Source organism: Anarhichas minor, unplaced genomic scaffold (genome assembly GCF_050575085.1).
Source record: "Anarhichas minor isolate MPS153535 unplaced genomic scaffold, ASM5057508v1 ptg000003l, whole genome shotgun sequence".
Taxonomy (NCBI): Eukaryota; Metazoa; Chordata; class Actinopteri; order Perciformes; family Anarhichadidae; genus Anarhichas; species Anarhichas minor.
The window spans coordinates 18109669-18128144 of NW_027466449.1; the positions used below are offsets into that span (position 1 = coordinate 18109669).

At 46.1% G+C, this 18476-nt stretch overlaps 1 protein-coding gene across 1 annotated transcript; it reads left to right on the forward strand.

Moving 5' to 3' along the window:
• The first annotated feature begins 1714 nt into the window (after positions 1 to 1714).
• emilin3b (elastin microfibril interfacer 3b) lies at positions 1715 to 18025 on the forward strand. Its single transcript, XM_076090405.1, has 6 exons — positions 1715 to 1896; positions 13592 to 13714; positions 15127 to 15434; positions 15513 to 15859; positions 16069 to 16419; positions 16904 to 18025. Exons 1-6 carry the CDS (start codon positions 1715 to 1717, stop codon positions 18023 to 18025), a joined length of 2433 nt encoding a protein of 810 aa, XP_075946520.1.
• Positions 18026 to 18476: the final 451 nt, after the last annotated feature.

Here is an 18476-nt window from a genome sequence, read left to right on the forward strand (position 1 = left end):
CACCCATAGACTCTATAAAATATTAGTCTCCTTGACGTCATCCATAAGTTTATGAAGCGGTTTGATTGGGCAAAGAGGCGGAACCTTGTGGAGCTGAGGCAGCACGGTTGACGCAGAGAGCTAGCAGATACCCACTTCTCACTCAAAGAGGCCACGCCTCTTTCTTCTCAAATAAACTTTTAAACAAAATCTTTCTTAAATTTTTTTTAAAAGCCCTCAACAACAATCTTTTCTCTCCCACAATAAATGGTGAGAACGTTCTCACACTATGTAGATTCATGACAGTGTGAGCTGATATTCTTCGTATGGAATTCTTGGAGGCTTGTTTTTGAGAAAAGGTTGGACATATTTTTAGGCCTCAACAAACATTCATTTCGACACCCATCAGACACTGACAATATCTTACTATAGAAACTGAATTAATTTCCCGGGGCAAACCTCCTGAAGGACACAAGAGGCAGTTGAGCATGAATTCAAGAGCTTCATGGGAGCTACAAGACGTGAGCAGGGGGTCTGGGTGTGGATCGCGACCAAAGCCGGGGCTGGGATTTTTAATGAGTGACCGCGGTGAGGCTAGGAGGAGGTCCATTGTGTCCAGATCTGGAGCGTCTCAGCCGGGCCGCGGCTACGCACATGGCACCGCACACCGGAGCACGCGCTCTGATGTGCAGCTGCTCCCAGAGCAGATGAAGAGGAGAAATAAATGAGAATTTTATATATACTGTATATATATTTGTGTATATATATATATATATACATGTCATTATTATTTTTTCTTTTTCTGTTTTTGTCAAGGTTATATGTGTTTATACTGAGTCAGCATTCCAAGAAAATGTTTGTTTATTTTGACCAAATGTGTATGTTGATTTCCTGACTTTTGTTGTTTAAAAATAAAAACATCAAGGGATTAAAGAGACAAAAAAAACGTATATTGTTGGAGAACAGAGCAGGAAACTGTGTGTGTGTGTGTGTGTGTGTGTGTGTGTGTGTGTGTGTGTGTGTGTGTGTGTGTGTGTGTGTGTGTGTGTGTGTGTGTGTGTGTGTGTGTGTGTGTGTGTGTGTGTGTGTGTGTGTGTGTGTGTGTCCCCCCCCCCCCCAGAATCATATGAGTAGTCGGTCCTCCCCTTGTGGTCGGGGTGGGATATGCAAATGCGGGGCCGTCCGTCTGCCTGCCTCTTCAGAGGCAACACACACACACACACACACACACACACCCTCACTCATGCAGAGAGTGCACAGAGAACTTGGAGGCCCAGGTCCTGCATGTATAGTATACGGAGCTCTTAACCCTCCTCCTCTCCTCTTTCTCTTCACCCCCCCCCCCCCCCCCCCCCCCCCCTCCTCCTCCTCCTCCTCCTCCTCCTCCAGCACACCTTTGTGTTGTTTCCTTGCCCCTCCCCCCCCCCCCCCCTCCTTTCCTTCCTTTCCTCTCCCCTCCCCTCTCCAGCCTCCCTCGTTATTATTTCTCCGCTCCGTCCGATGCGCTCACACCGCGGCGAGATGCTGCTGATGCTGCTGCTCCAGCTGTTCGGGCTCCATGTCTCGTGAGGAGGACGAGACCGCGCGTGAGCCGGTTTTGGGGGGGGGGGGGAGAGAAACTCCAACTTCCGACACTCTGAGGAAACTATCGCTTCTTTTATTTTTCTTCTCGACTACCAGTTGCAAATTCGCAAGGAATTAATTTAAAGACCTAAGAGAAGAAGAGAAACCAAACATGAGGACCAGGTGTTGTGACGTGTCCGCTCCGCTGCTCCTCCTCCTCCTGCTGTCTGTGGCGGACGGGAAAGGAACTTTGTACGGCGGACATGCCAACCCTTTCTATGGGAACAGATACAACCTGTACAGGGCTGGACTCAACCCGCACCAGTCACCCAACAAGCCCATGACCCGACACAAGTAAGTGCTCCGTGCTTTCTGTATTTCTTTCTTTATTTTTGGGCACATTTTTTTTTTATTCCCCATCTCACGCTGCAGGGTATTGAATTTAAAAAAGGCATGCATAGTAGCTGGAGCGGCGCTCGCGCAAGTAGTGGGACTCACCTCATACTGTACCCCCCCCCCCCCCCCCCCCCCACACACGCTCACACACACACACACAAGAGAAACACATGTCACCATAAATATGGTTTGGGTTGGGGGCATCGGCTCGGTAACAGATCCCTGAATCGACTCTCTGTTCATCACAACGTCTCTGTGGTTCACACCTAAAAACATCTGTGGCTAGAAATAAACATTATAGAGCAACAATGACATGTGAAGACAAGGGCGTCATTATGGACTTAATATGGGGGGGGGGGGGACACAAGAGTATTGATCCCACACTGCTGGTGCTGCTGCTGGTGTGTGTGTGCGTGCGTGCGTGCGTGCGTGCGTGTGTGTGTGGTATAGGGAGGAGGGCTTAATTAGAGGAGAGACGTCCAGTACAGCTCGGTGCTTGCTGACAGTCGGGGAGCAGTACAACTAATATCTGATCAATACTTCAGCAATAACACAACAGATCTCAAGCTTGGTTTTTGGGGGCTTTTTTACTTCCAAAACACGTCTTCTTTCAGAGTAGAAGAAAACATCTTAAACACACATTCAGGTGTTTATTTCACTACTTTGTCTGTTTACGTCTGTAGATTTCTACTAAATTCACCAAAAGTTACCTTTACATAACGCCTAATTTGCATATTTAAATATAGCATTTCAGAAAACTTGTAATACATTAAATAATCCTCTTAATGTGAGTGATGAAGTGGTGAAGTTTCATGGTGATATCTATGAGTTCATGTGTTCACCTGTAGAGTCTCTAAATGTCTGTAATGTAACTAAACGTCTCTTTAAAGGACGTTTCCTCTCAATGAGTTTGTTCTCAGACTCTGATGATAAATCTCCACTTCAGCAGCTCTTACATTCACCAAACTTCACTCTTTGTGCTCTGTGTGCTGAAGGTTCACACTGAGGGGTTTGTTCACTTATCATCCAGAGACTCATTTATACAACATTTAATAATAAAAACATGGAGAAAATGGATTTTCCTAATGGCTGTTGACAGTATTTTGTGATTTATGGAGCGATATAAAGGAATATCTACTATCCCCTTGTTAAAACCCTTTTTAAAAGTTCTCTTATTCACCTGTAGTGTCTCATCAGTGATCTCTGATCAGTGACTGCTGTCATCAAACCACATCAGCAGATGTGATCAACAATCTGGAAGCCACAAAGAGATGAAACAGAGCCTGCTGATGTTTTCTTCTACGGGGCTCCTTTTGTTTTTTTGTCCTCCCTTTTCCCGTCTCTCTTTTGCTCGGCTTCCCCCGGGAGCGGTTATGTCTTTGGACAGCTCCCCCAGCTACCTGCTGCTTCACCCTAACTGCCACAGGACCCTGCTCCGCCTGTACCCCACAGCCTCCAGGGCAACGGGCTCTTCAGCATCCCCCACTCGTCCATCGCCACCTGTTTAAGCTCGGTTTATGCAGTGAAGCCAGCGTGAGGTTTTAAAAATCTACATTTGAGTAAATATTTAGCAGCCAAATCAAATTGTCTACAGCATGTTAAACCTTTGTTTCTTTATGATGCTTTTAATACTTGACTTCTTTCTTGCAGGACTTGTACAAAGGCAATAGTCCATGAATATGAGGTATGAGTTTAGAGGTAATTACAATCCCTCCCCGGCAGTGAGGAGTTTGGTTTAATAGCGGTTTGCCGGTTACACTGGTTGTCTTCTTGGTCCTTCACAGTTCATTTTTGTTTGTACGCCCTCTGGAACAGCGAACAGCGTGTTGACCATAAACGCCTTCTGCAGAGGCTCGTGCTACGGTGCCAAGTGCGGGGATAAACAAAGCTTTACTTTGCCACCTAATATACTGTATATATTTATATATATATCCATCCTTCTCCTTGCCTTTATTTCCAGTCATCTTATATTTAATATCCCAGCTCTTCTAATGAGCCAGAAAACACCTCTTATCTCTCTTTACCTTCTATAATGCGTCTTATATGTTCTTCATATCTGACATTTGAAACCTTCCTGTACGTGTCTTTATGGTGCATCCATTTTCGTTTGTTGACCGTGACACCAAAGAGGTTTATTTATATTCACTCAATACATTTCCAAAGCCTGAACCTCCAAAATGTACAGATCAACCAGACGTTCTGGATCGTTCTTTACAGAACCAGCTGATCGGTAATGACAGCTGGTCAGCTGGTGATGTGTTCTCGCACGTGTGTGTGTGTGTGTGTGTGTGTGTGTGTGTGTGTGTGTGTGTGTGTGTGTGTGTGTGTGTGTGTGTGTGTGTGTGTGTGTGTGTGTGTGTGTGTGTGTGTGTGTGTGTGTGTGTGTGTGTGTGTGTGTGTGTGTGTGTGTGTCTGTCCAACTATAGTGTTTGTACAAGAGTTGCTGACCCACCTTGGACACAGTTGGCCCCGGGGACGTGTCGGTGTCAGACCACCGCTACAGATATATGAGCTCAGTTGTTGTCTGCCTGACTGGTCAGTGGAAAAGAAAAGAGACCTAAAAATAACACAGGTGCCATAGCTTGTGTGTGTGTGTGTGTCCATATATGTGTGAAGGATTACACTCCTGCGCGTTTACAGCTTGTAAATACAAACTCTTGTTTCTAACTGACCGCAGAGTCAAAAACGGCTGTTTTTTCTAGAGAGATATCTAAAAATTCTCAGCTGTTGGACTTTTTTTATGTTGAATTAAGCCTCTATGGGCCATGAAAACTGTGCCTTGGTGGCTCAGTGCAGAGTTTCTGGAGTGAGTTTTTCAGTCAAAGGCTTCGGCAAAGTGGCAAATATTCATTTTAAGAAATTACAGTTTAAACATTTCTTAATGTTGACGTTTTTGATATTTCGTCTTTATTTTATGGAAACACCAATCTGACATTTTCAGTCCCGATATTTGATTCATATCGTAATTATACAGATCACAAAGGAAAGAACAAGCACCTTTCTCCGTGCTGCCTTTAAAAGAACCACCGTACCACAAAATGCACAACAACAGGTGAAACATAATCCAAGAGACACATACCCATCGCTTGGAAACGAGCTTTGTATAAATCAATTAGGGATCCCAGCAGATGCCACATGCCTTCACTGATCAGATTAGCGACATATCCTGGGGCTTTTCAGTGATGTATGCGACGGAGATCAAGGGGGAAAAGGTCAGTGAGTTGGTTAGAGGTTGGAGGTCATGGGTTACTGGTGTAAGTTTGTGTTGAGTGTCCAGGGGTTGGACAAGAACTGAGCCGGTCTCCTGCTAAGGGGTCACAGAGGATGGCCAGTAAACTCCCAAGATCCTCCCCAACACATACTCATCCGACTTGCTGCTTTCACTGACCTCTCTACACAATATTAAGCCTCTTTTCACATGTAGTTCCGGGGTCAAGAAAGTTTGCGAGACACTTCAAATCACCTGCAAAAGCGTTGGTGTAAATGTTTCACCCTAAAGAACAAGTCACAGATTCAAAGACGTCATCAGCGGAATGTTTCGATCGGTTTGCTCGCTCCACGTGAAAAGCGTTCACGGTAACCTTTTACGTGCTTCTTGTCCCTGCAAAGTTACCGATTTCATTTGCACAGCCATACTGGCGGTGTTTCCCTGAAATGTTACGAGGTCTTGAGGTGGGAAATTGTGCGCTACAGGTTCCTGAACACATCAGGGATAGACTGCACTTGTGAAAGAAAAGGGTCTTTTAGAGTTTCAAGAGAGGCTGTGTGAGGATTCAATAGAATATTTTTACCTGGGCCTCAAACCCAGTCAGGTATGGAAATTTCCCCTCGCGAACACAGCAAGAACATGCAAACTCCACACAGAAAGGCCCTGACCAGACTGGGGACCTTCTTGCTGTGAGGCAACCTTGTCAACCACAAACGATTGGCGTTAGTTGTTATTGTGACAACACACACAGCCCGCTGTTCAGTGTAGCATTAAAGCATACTGGAAGTAGCAAGCAAGGCAACTAGCCAGCTGTCTGTTAGTTAGCTACCTAGCTAGCTTGCTAATTCCACCATGCTTTAATGCTACACTGGGGACAGAAAATTAGCCAAACAAAGTTGTCACTCATCTGTTGATAGCTGTGTGTTTTCCTACGCCGTGACAAGAGAGTGTGGATGAAGCATTGAGTTGTTAAAGTTTACTCATTTACTCCGGCTCTCTATGCTTCGTAACGTTACTCCACTGATTGTTTTAGTCGTTACGGCAAATCTTCACCTCAGTGAGTCCGAGACTTGCCAATATTTGGCTTGAGTTTATATGGAAGTTAACCCCCTACAATGGCCGCTATATCAACGGTACACATAAAAATGGCCGCAGCTCTGACCATTCTGCAACGTTGACTTGAAGAATGTCCTTTCTACTCCAATTTCTATTGCTTGAGCTAATCACTTGCTAGCTCTAGCCTCATATTCAGCTAACGTACGGACATGAGAGTCTTCTCATCAAGCGCTCAAGAAAGCACATGAGCGTATTTCCTAAAATGTCGAACCATTCCTTCAAATCCTTGTTTCACATGTGTGAACTGCCTCACTTGGGGCAACCAAAGAGGTATGTTGGAGTTGACATTGAGATCAGCAGTTGGTTTGGTGCAGCGTATCGCTGTACCAGACCGTTGAGGTGAAGAGCTGGAAGGCGAAGCTTTTGATTTACCAGTCGATCTACGTTCCAACCCTCACCTACGGTCATGAGCTTCAGGTAGAACCCGAAAGAATGAGATCGCTGATGGAAGTGATTGAAATGAGTTATCTCCGTTGCGGTGACTTGGCTCACCTTAAGAAAAGAAGTTTCGGGAGCTCAGACATCCGGAGGGAGCCCAAAGTAGAGCCACGGCCCCATGACCTCTATTGTCAAGCCCTCAGGTTTAACATGGAAACTCTTTGGTCTTAAGGGGAAATGGTGTTTGTCAATTTCAAGAATGTCAATGGGATTTTCAACGAGGTTTTCCTTCTTCCGGTTTTACTTTGACTCTTTTAAAATATTACATAGGGGCCAATCTTTAGAGAAAGTGTTGCTTTGGTTTATCCAGGAGCCGACTTCTGTACAATACATTCCTATTCATTTGTATTGCCAAGCACATTCGGTGCAGTGACCCCCGACAAATCCAACAATTCCGTTTGAAAACCATTTTATTTCAAGAACACAGAAAACTATTCTTACTCAAAGAAGATTATGTGCTTTGGGAAATGCCTGCGGATAAGATATTTGTGTGTTTTTTCACTGCCGGTGTTTGAGCCTCTTACTGCACTCCAAGAGAAAAATAGAACAAAACAACACAAAGAACATAAGACTGTCCAACAAAGAGACTTATTTCAACAACTTAAACGCTCCATTACGGATAGGAACTATCGAGAAGTTGTGAACGTATGTACATGGTTTTATCGTTGTGGTGCGGATTAGAGGCTGATCGCATAGATTCAAGCACATGTAAAAGTAATGGCCTGCCTTTAAGCTGTAATAACCACAACTGGCATGGAGCTGACTATGAATGTCAGAGCGATCCCCTTTTGGTTTCTAGAGCTGGAAGTATCACGTCTTTCCTTTAAAACCCTAATCAGCGGCCACAAGGGCAACGTCAGTCAACCCTGCACCACGGGGCCTTCAAGACCTGCCAGTTGGCCAGGAACAGTTTTCATTAAAAGCATATATATGGAAAGAGATGGGCCCCGGAGGAGGAGCTGTTGGCCCCATAGACACGGCTGTTAAAGGTCCTATTTTCTCTCCGGCTCCGCTCCGGTCATAAATCTGTCAGAGGCAGCAGCAGCAGTGGCCCGGGTTCAAACGGTCAGGAACCCCCGCAGGTGAGAGAGCGGTCAGTAATGAGGAAGGTGGGGCCTTCTAGTGCGGCGGCGTTAAAGCAATGGAGGAGATGTCGGGGGGGGGGTGAAGAATCGAAAGAGGAGAAAAAAAGACAATATTGGAAACAGAAGCAGGACTGGTGCGCTTAGATAAACAGAGATTACCTGCCGTTGGAGAAGAAAGGTTATTTGAAAAGGGGGAGGGGGATTAAAAGGTGAGTTATTTTGAGCCCAGCAGAGGGTGGAGGTCTAGCAGCAATAATTTGAGCCTCGTGGGAGGCTGTGAAGCGATTTAAGAACTGTTATGCTATACGGGAAATATTTACAGTGGGACCAGACTAGCAGTCACAATATGACGCGCTCCACCGACAGAAAAAAAGACTATATTGTTGGTGTTCAAAAAAAAGTGTCAGGAGAGAGAGTGGAAATGAAGCGAGAGAAACACGTTAACTGTGGCTTTCCTTCAGGAGGGGAAGGCTGTTTTGATATTGATTGGGGAGGACGGAGGTCAGGTGGGAGGTTCACCGCAGAGTTCAATACGCTGAGGAATTTAAATCAGCGTTCAGTCGGTTGGGGTTGGGTGGTTCAGTGAGGGTGTGGATCAACTGGAGGCTTTTTATTTGTTAGGGTTTGGGTGTTTTCTTGCTGTTTACAGTGGAATTCAAAGTTTCATTCAACACACAAGAAATATGTGAAATATCGTCAGAAATATCTGAAATACAATTAACATAAGTTGAGCAAGCAGGAAGCCAATAAGCATGTTTTGGCTGAAGAAAACGTTTTTGTCAGTTTTGGGCATTCTTTAAGGCAGACCAGACCAGTGGAATATAATCGCATTAGATAGATGAAGTTGGTAAGTTCAGTCAAAGAAAGCCTACTTTTAGCCGTGATAGACACGTCTCTCTACGGACGACAGTGTCGGTTGTTGTTTTTTGGTCCACCACCCGACCAACATTTGGACGGATTGTCATAACACATTTGCGACACACATTAATGTCCCCCTCTGGAAAAACAAAATGGTGATCCCTGATATTTCATTGAGCACCATCATCTGGTCAAAGTGTACATGTTTCCAACACTTTGGTTTATTGCCAGATATCCGCAAAACTAACAAAATTCCCATCAGCCTCAGCTGCGTTTAGCAATGATTAGCGAATATTAGCATGCTAACACACATGTACCGTCGGCATTTTAACGACGTCATTGTGAGCATGTTAGCATGTTGACATTAGCATTTAGCACAGAGCACCAGGCGAGTATTTCACATTTTCATGTGTTCTATTCCTCACGCCTCCTGTGTGCAAAGGCCATAACTCTTTTTAGGATTTATTACGCATGTTGCCGACTTCTTACACCTCTCCCAGTATATCTTTTGTAGTTCACTCAGGACTTCTGACCCGATGCTTTTCTTTAATTTAAAGGCTCATCAGGCCTTTGCTAAGGAATAGTTCAGCTGTTAAGTCTTTGACCAGTTCAACAGAACAAGCTCTACAATATCACCGTGCAATTATGCATCTAGACACGCAGCGCTCTATGCAGCAGCAGGGGGCGGAGCTTCAGGGCTCTGCAGTCCAGCATTGTCATCTGTAGCCAAATAGATCACCTTCCCTCTGAAATAGATGACCTACGAGAGACCGTCCGAAAACAGCGTGATGAAGACGGTGAAGTCCAAGCCTGGGAGGAGGAGAGGAAGGCCTCCCTGCAGAGAGCTAGAAGATGTGAAACTGTGCTGCGAAGGGAAAACCTTGGGATTACACCATATGTTTTAGGTCTTGCATATACAAAGCATGTGGAAATAACAAAACAGAGAACATAAAATAAGAACAAACAAACAAAACACAACCAAAAAACCCCAAACAATATCAACTGATTATCTTGGACCTCTTTTTCCTTCTTGTCCTTGGCTTTCTCCAAAATAACTGTCTAATTAAATTAATCTAATACATTTACACAAATCCTCCCAGAAGAGATACCGGGTCTACATGAGAGAATCGCCCCGACATCTCTGAACCATTCACTCCGTGGCCTCTCTTTGGCGTTCTAGCTGATGAATAATAGTTTATATCGGCCCGACATCGCAGGATAGTCATGTTCATGCTTTCTTGTTTTTAAAAACACGCTCCGCTTCCACTCTGAAAAACACCGGCACCAACTATGTTGTAATGACGACCAATCACCTGTCAGAAAACAAATCCCTTCACCCTCGATTAGAGCGGAGGTGACGTCAGACTGAGGATGGAAACAGAGTGTAATGACAACTCTTTTCAGTTCTGCTCATCTTAAAAATTGCAGTTGTCTGGTGCGTTGCCCGTTGCTAGTTGCTTTTTAAATGTACGTCGTAAATGAAGTTGAAGTGACTTTTACTGTCTGGCCCCCGCTGGGTCGTCCTGTGTGGCCAACCGCTCCCGTCTGTCACCAACGAGAGCTAAAAGGAACATCACAAAGTATTTATACTCTATAAAACCTCGTCTCCTCGTGCCACACAGGCTGAGGGAGGAGGTGTGAGAATAGCACCGGCGCTCCTCTCTCTCTCTCCTCCTCTCCGTCCTCTTCCTCTGATCTCACATCATGCTGGATCAGGATTTCTCATCCTATTTTTTTACTCCCCGAAGTGTCCGGAGTTATGCTTACACACAGACACACACACACACACACACACACACACAGACAAAACAAAGTTATCGCCTAACCTGCAACGCCGACCACTTGCACACCACAGGGTTCGTATTTCTGTGGATAAATCTCGTGCAATCATCCCACAGAGCTGTGTGGTCCCTGTGGATGGAAGATAAAAAAGCACCAAGAGCTCCGTTGCATGTGTTTTAATATGTGCACGTGTGTGTGTGAGAGAGAGGGTGTCGGCTCACACTATCACTGTCTCTCAAGTTGAAACTCAACATTCGTCCTGTAAAGAGCTGTTTTTACACAGCAGAGAAGGTGACCTGCAGCCGACACCGCGGCGCAGCGGAGACGGGATTTATCTGTTTGATTCTCACAGATGCCAGAAACCTTCTCTGTCTGTGAGACCCCGAGGATCAAATATCACTCACGGACCCAAATGACATTGACAGATTTGTGAAAACAGGCAAAGAGCAGACACAGAAACCAAGAGAACCTTTTTTATTTTTCATTTTCACCCGACGTACATCTGGATTCATGCACTTGTCGGGCATTGTGAGTGAGTCTTAAGGTCATTGGCTCCCCCCCAGATGTGCACCTGACAAAGAAGAAATCGGTGAACATGGTCACTTTCCACTCCACTGATGTGTAATGTGAGAAGCGCACACTTCCTGTACTGTAAACACAGACCTGCTCTCCATCACGTCATAAATCCTTGTATGAAAGCTATTTCCTAAACTCTCACATGCACGAAAAACTAAGTCGTAAAACTTTGTGTTGCAGATTCTTTTTACAATTTAATACTCAAACCCGCTCACTTAAGTGATGATATTCTCTGGATGACAGTATTGTCTCTGCAACCATCACCACGTGAATGTGAGCTTGTGCAAATGTGTTTTTTCACATGTTAAATAAATGAATCAGTTACTTTGGTGCCAGAGGCTCTGTGTGTATTCTGTGAGCAGCAGAGGGAGCGATCAGTGTTCGGTTACCCACCTCAGGGATCGTAAAAGAAAAGAGCCTGGTCTTGGTGGTGGTGGTGGTGGCAAACAATTTAAAAAAGCTAATTGTTAGCAGCGTTGTAACAGTGCTCCAGTTCTCCAATAATTAAGCGGCACAGCAGCTTTGAGGTTTAGCAGAAGCTCCAGCGACGTTGTAGCTCGCTCGAGCCTCGAATCACAGTTCATCTTCTCAAATGTCTGCATTGATTCTGGCAGCCAACATCGCAGTAAGATGACGTTCTGGACGTGTAACTTTCGTCCACTACTCTGAGGTGATTCGTGTTCAGCCTCCAGTCTTTTCCTTTGCTTTGGCCTCCAGCTAACACCGTGACGTCATCATGACCTTAGCTGTAAAAAGGGTCCATATGTAGGAGGCCAAGGGACCGGTCCATTCCGAACATGCACGATGTGAACGAGCCGAAGCTACACATAAAAAACCACTCTTCCCAACCAGAAATCATCTGCAGCAGCAAGTTAAAATTCCTGGTGTGAGAGTTTAAGAAGTCCCATCACACCACATCAGTTCAGGTCTTAACCACCACTTCCTTACAGAGCACGACCTGGCAGCAGGTTGTCAGGCTGGTATGAAAGGGAGCTCTGTCATTCTGACTCCTGCCCCCCCCCCCCCCATTTACCCCCTTTCACCGCTATTAACATATGTCAACACGGGGAGAGTGACACACACACACAAACGCTGTCAGCACAGTCAGCGGTTTGTACGAAGCAGCAGCGGTGCAGCGGTTTCTCACAGATTCTGACAGGCGGCCTGTTAGCCCTCTGAACCCGTTAACTTGGCATGTAGACCCCCCCCCCCCCCCTCCCTCTCCAGAGTCCCTCCCTGCTCCTCCAGACTCTTCTATTTGTCCTGAAACAGCTGTGGAGCCACATTAAGTGCCGCATGTGTTGCTGAATGCTCCCTGCTGAATGTGAGAAATGCTTCACATGCGAGTCTGATGAGCGCAGATCAGATCATCGCTTCCTGTGCTGCACATGAGGAACATTGAGCTGTTGCTGTAGCTGCGCTGGCAATGGAGAGAGAGAAGAAGAGAGAAGGTCCAGCTCCAGCACGATGCAACAACTGTTCCAAGTAGTTACAGTGAGGTGTGTGTGAAACACCGCCAAGGTCCAGAAAACTGTGTCAGCGATGTTTCTTGTTTCTTGTTTCTTAATATGATTTCAACTCAACGAGCTCGTCCAAAAGAAACCAGTTCTTGAACTGTTATTTTTTGGCCTGGAAGGAAACATTCCGTCCGAGTGAAGCTCTTTCATTATTCTGATTAATGCCAGAAGGAACCATTTATATTAAACACTTAAATCACACTTTTAAGTTATCCATAATGCAATATACAGGAAAGCTCCTCCACGAATAACCCTTCAGAGCTTGTAACATCTGGTTGCAAACCAAAACTGCAATTTGAAATAAATATTATTAAAGCTGTATTGCTACATTAGATATAAGTGTTTATTCATTATTATATAAAATCAGTGTTACTTATTATATATTAAGTATTAATATAAGGCTTATTATAACAAAAATAAAGTAAAAGCAGCAATAAAGGCAGTTAAACTACTGTATGTTATTATTTGTGTTATTATTATTATATATCCTAAATCTTGTTTAGGTACTTTGTCATCAATATTACGTAGTCATGTGTTATGAATATTAATATGTGTTCTCTATAATATTGTGACATTCTAACATTATTTTGGTGTGTTTTCTGTCTCTTCCTGCTCTGTGATATTATTTCTTTATGTTTGTGTATCTTTAAATTGGGCATATTAACTAAAATTAAAAATGCACTACAACAAAAACAAAGCCCCGCTATACAAGAGAATAGAGGAGAGACAGAATAATCAAACCCGTTCACAGTACAGACGGAGCTCAAGAACGCTTCATATTTGAATTACATATTTGTCAGGACGATGTAATCTCATCATCACCCAGCTGGAGGAGCAGCAAAAGATTTAAAGGGACAGTTCATCCCAAAATCAAAAACACACATTTATCTTCTTGATTGTTTCGGAGATATATCGGCTGCAGGAAGTATTACTAAATATGATAAACTGTCATTTGAGAAACTATTTCTTTTGATTATAGAGAGAAGAAATGACAAATTCTTCATTTTACAGTGTTGTATTGTTGATGCATCGGTGCTTGTTTTAACTCTAATGTTCCTCTTTCGTCCCCACAGAAACCACTGCGCCTTCGTGGTCCAGAAGAACATCTCGTGCACCATGCAGGACGGAGTGTCCACCTACGTGAAGGCCGAGTACACCACCAAGTGCATCTGGGGTCAGAAGTGTCCCGTTGTCATGTAGGTTTTCTCAAGTAAATGGCTTTGAAGTTCCACAACCTGAAACCTTTTTTTGTTGAGTGTTTTCAGTTTGAGCTTTAAATAGTTGCTTCAGGAGGAACACTGTAGAGTCTAATCTGTGTCGATGCTGCTCTCTAGTGTTCACACGGTGCGCTGTGGTCGAGGTCCTCTACAGAGAGGCAACATCACATCACACAATGGTGTTGATTCAATTTAGACAAAAACAAATAGTAGTAAGTTAGCTCAAAAGATGCCGGCTTCACCATCTCATCCTCTGCACATTTAAAAATGCTGAAGAGCTCCTCTCATCTCTTGGTTTCTTACCTGCCCTCCTGCCTTTTATGAAATTATAAAATAATTGTATCATTTAAAGTATCTTGATTCAAAACTGAGGTCTGAAGTAATACTTGTACTTAACTCATCTATTACAGATTTGAATATGCCTCTCAGAAGCCTTTTTTTAAATGAAAAAAACAGATGTTTTTGTGTGTGTGTGTGTGTGTGTGTGTGTGTGTGTGTGTATCTTGACAGGATAACAGTGAAGTCGGGTGCTGACCCCGGTTCAATCCTTTGATACACGTCATTTACACTAAACTTTGTCTTAATATCCTAATCTTGCTCTAATCCTCATTTAATCCCACAGAGAACAACTTCATCCCTTCATCTCTCGCTCTGCTCCTCCCGTCCTCGGCCCTCTGTGCTCTTCAACGCTTCTGATAGAACGTGTGATGTGTGCAGTGTGGTTCACTCTTCACTAGTGCTAGTTTAGAGTTCGGTTCACACAGATTAAAATCACGTTCATTTCTTCCCTTTTTGCTTTTAAAACTGTCGGGATAATCTGAGTCTTATTTTCAGCATCCAGTCCTGAACCACCAGACTCAGGGACACATTAAAACCACTACATTTGTAATGTATATAATGTGTATATATAACTTATTATTAGGTACATACATTACTACATTCTTCTTTACATTCAATTCATCCATTTTAAATACTGTTGACCACAAATATTAGCCTTCTTTATTTCATATTTTATGTATTTTATCCCAATATTTAAACTTATTTAAAAAATTTTTGTCTTATTTGACTTTTTCTTACATTATGAGATTTTCATTTTTTGTATTATATACGTATTTAATGATCATTTTTTTAAGGGAGCCTGAGATCTTCATTGCTTTGTATTTCGTAATCATTGTGCGTTTGATAATAAAAGAGCTTGAAACTGGTCTCAAAACCTTCACACGTAAAATAAATGCAGACCTGCAGCGCCAGCTCGACCCCCCTTCATGCTCACAACTAAGACTAGCTTGCTGTTCCAGTTGACTTTTGGGAACATATAACAGCGGGCATGACGGTGGTAACATACTCTTAACCTCTGATAGTAAACGTGTCTCCCGTCATGTCTCCTGCAGGTACAGGACGTTCTACAAGCCAAAGTACAAGGTGGGTTATAAGTCGGTGACTGAGCTGGAGTGGAGATGTTGTCCCGGTTACTCTGGAGAGAACTGCTATGATGGACCCACGTCGCTGCCCGATGTCATGATGCCACCTTTCCAAGGCGGGGGTGTGCCCCATCGCCCGGGGATGAAGGGCTTCCCCTACGGCCCCCGACCCCCCGTGGACCAGAGGCCCGGAGGAGGTCAGCTGGAGCCCGGCAAACCCTTCCCCGGACAAATCCCCACAGGACAGCTGCCTGCTGGGAATGGAAGACCAAACTATGGTGAGAACACGCACCAACCAATTCACTGTGAAGCTCTGACCTCTCTGTAAAACAATAATTTTCTGTTCTGAAATACAGGAAACAAATTTGGGGTTTCGGGAGTGACCGGTGAGCGCTTGGACCGCATGGAGGAGGACCTGCGTCGCCTCACCCAGGGCCTGGACACCCTCAACGGGGTGGTGGTTGGCCTCGAGGAGCGTCTGCGCACGTCTCTGCGGGAAGACACCAACAAAATCCTGGTGTCGCTGCTACCGAACGTTCCCCGCGTGCACGACTCCACGGTGGGATTCGGGGTGATCCCAGATGGGGCTCCTGATGGACTGGAAGGAGGAGAAACCTTCACTGGATTTGGAGACTTGGCAGGACGGGTGACGGAAGTGAAGGATGAGCTGCGAGCCAAAACTCACATGTTGGAGGAGATTCAGGTACCAGTGTGCTCGTACAGAGTAGAGATGGGAATCACCAAAGGAAGCTAAATCCCAACATCCCTCTATGCAATGTTAATAGTTTATATAATAAAAGATCGATACTTGGCGTTTGTGTATCGATACAATATCGAGTATCCGTTTGATTGATCAGGCCTCAGCTCCCCTTCCTTAATTAAAGGCTACCTTCCTCTCCTTCTCACCTGTAGGGGATGGTCCTGGGTCACGACGGCCAGCTGAAGAGGCTGCTGGACGAAGCTTTGGGCCGGCCCGTCCAACACCCCGGCTCCACGGTCCACGTGGAAGAGATCCTGGACGCCAAGCTGGCCGGCGTGCGGGCCGAGATCCTGGACGGTTTCGAGCGCCGCCTGACCGGCCTGGAGAGCCAATGCGACGAGAAGATCGGGGAGGTGCAGAACCAGTGCCACAGGGAGCACATGGACGGCCGGGAGCAGATGCAGCAGTCTCTGGATGGACGAGAGACCGGAATCCGGGAGGAGCTGGGCTCTCTGCAGGCTCAGATCCAGGGTCTGACTCTCACTGAGAGCTGCTGTGGACAGGTACGGCATATAGAGTAAAGCAATCTGTCAAGTCCTGAAGTAAATTTACTCGTGGGGTTTCCATGAAAGGAAAACTCTTGAGACGAGACTCAAGTGTAGACGGGAGGTTTAGAGGACTAGTTTGACATCTAGGGCCGTGTGCTTATTTCCTCTCTTGCTGAGAGTTAGTGCTTCAGTCCACATGGCGTCTTTATCTGGCGGAAAAGTGTCAGCAGGGCGCAGTTTCTATGAATATTTATTATATTGAATCACCACTCTAACCGCCGTTGTTTAAAAGACTATCATCGCTCCTTTGCTCTGCGACAAACGGACGCAAAACAAGCTTCTCCTTGAAGTCACGAATGAGAAGTCACAGTTTTTACGTGAAAACAGTGAACTTCTGAAAGGAGCATCTATTTCTCTCAATATCCGCTATCATAGATTTAAGACCGCAAATCACAAACCGTTAGATGAGAAGATTGATACCACTCTCTCTTGATTGCAGGTGAACAGTCTGTCCCAGCGCGTGCTGCGGCTGGAGGAGTCCGTCAAAGGTCTGACAGAATCTCAGCGGCAGCTCCAGACCGCCCTCACCGACCAGAGCATCCACGTGGAGACGCTGATCGAGACCCGCCTGGTGGACATCGAGGGCCGCCTCAACACCACGGAGGGCGGACCCGACGGAGCGCCGGGGCTCCCTGGCGGTCTGGACGGCTTCAAGACCCTGCTGGAGGACAAGCTGAAGACCCTGGAAGAGAGGGTGTTCGTGGCCGTGGAGGAGCTGAGCAACGCCACCGCTCCGGCGCTCCTGGAGGGTCAGGTGGTCCCGGCGCTGGAGACGGAGATCGAGTCCGTGAGGAGGAGGGTGGAGGGAGACCTGGACGGCATTCAGAAACAGCTAATAGACCTGGAGCTCCTGTGCACCTCCTCTTGCTCGCCGTCCACCCCGCCAGCGGGGAGCGTCGGCGTCGCCGAAGTGGAGGAGGAATGCGAGGGGATGGGGAAGAAGATGACGGACCGCCTGGACTCACATTCCAACCAGCTAGACCGCCTCAACAGCACCCTGCAGAACCTGCTCTTCCACATCGCCCAGGAGGACACGGAGGGTGCCGTCCTGGGAGAGATCACCCTGCTGAAGGTCAACATCAACACCGTGAACCGCACCCTGAAGGGCCTGAAGGACTCCATCAGATTCATCGCGAGCGAGGTGGGCCACGCCAACGCCTCCTGGGAGCAGAGGGAGCACCAGATAGTCAACCAGGTGCACGGGATCACCAAGCTGGTGGGCCACCAGGCCTCCCTCCTGGGGGCCGGGGAGCGGCGGCTGGCCCAGCTGAAGGGGGAGCTGGCGGCCCTGAAGAGGCGGCTGGCCGGGGAGCTGCAGGGCTGCCGGAGCACGGCCATAGAGGTGCAGAGGGAGGTGAAGGACGTCGACAGCCGGGTGAGCAGCGTGGAGGGCCAGTGCGGCAGCCTGGGGGAGCTGGCGGAGCACCTGGAGCGGATCAGGGCGGAGCTCGAGAGACACTCGGACTCCTATCTGTCCGAGGTGAACGGCACCCTGGCCGCGCATTCGGAGCAGCTGGCCGAGCTGAAAGGGGAGGTCAAAGACTGCGGCAACCAAAAATGAGACCAGTAGCATCTTGAGCTACAGATTTTATTTGCAATAAAGAGACTTTATGTGTGCTTCTCATTAGGGCTCAAGTGACTTCCTCTGCTTCTCTCCTCTCTCTCTCTCTCCTCTCTCTTTCAAATCCCATCTGCACAGATGCAAATTAACTGAACCGGCGAAAGTCATTTCCCATCAGCCCCCCCCCCCCCCCCCCCCCCCCCCCCCCCCTCCAGGTGTCCTGAGTACTTAGTTTAGTGAGGTGAGGAGAGGAAGACACAGAATACAAAGACACACCTATGGTTGCATAGCTGGACAATATTTCCCCGTGAGATTTTATTCCACATTTTACCTTTTTTTTAACTTATATGAAGTGACTGCATTGTTATGATGTTAAACTGTTTGTATTAGAGAAATGATTAAACATAGTGGATGATATGGGACTAATACGCTGCTACGGGTTTCTACTGAC

Bases quoted from the DNA above. Each gene is read 5' to 3' on its own strand.
- emilin3b (XM_076090405.1), top strand. From the start codon at position 1,715: ATGAGGACCAGGTGTTGTGACGTGTCCGCTCCGCTGCTCCTCCTCCTC. The intron at 15,860-16,068 runs GTACCAGTGTGC...TCTCACCTGTAG, and splicing joins ACATGTTGGAGGAGATTCAG to GGGATGGTCCTGGGTCACGA. The intron at 16,420-16,903 runs GTACGGCATATA...TCTTGATTGCAG, and splicing joins CTGAGAGCTGCTGTGGACAG to GTGAACAGTCTGTCCCAGCG.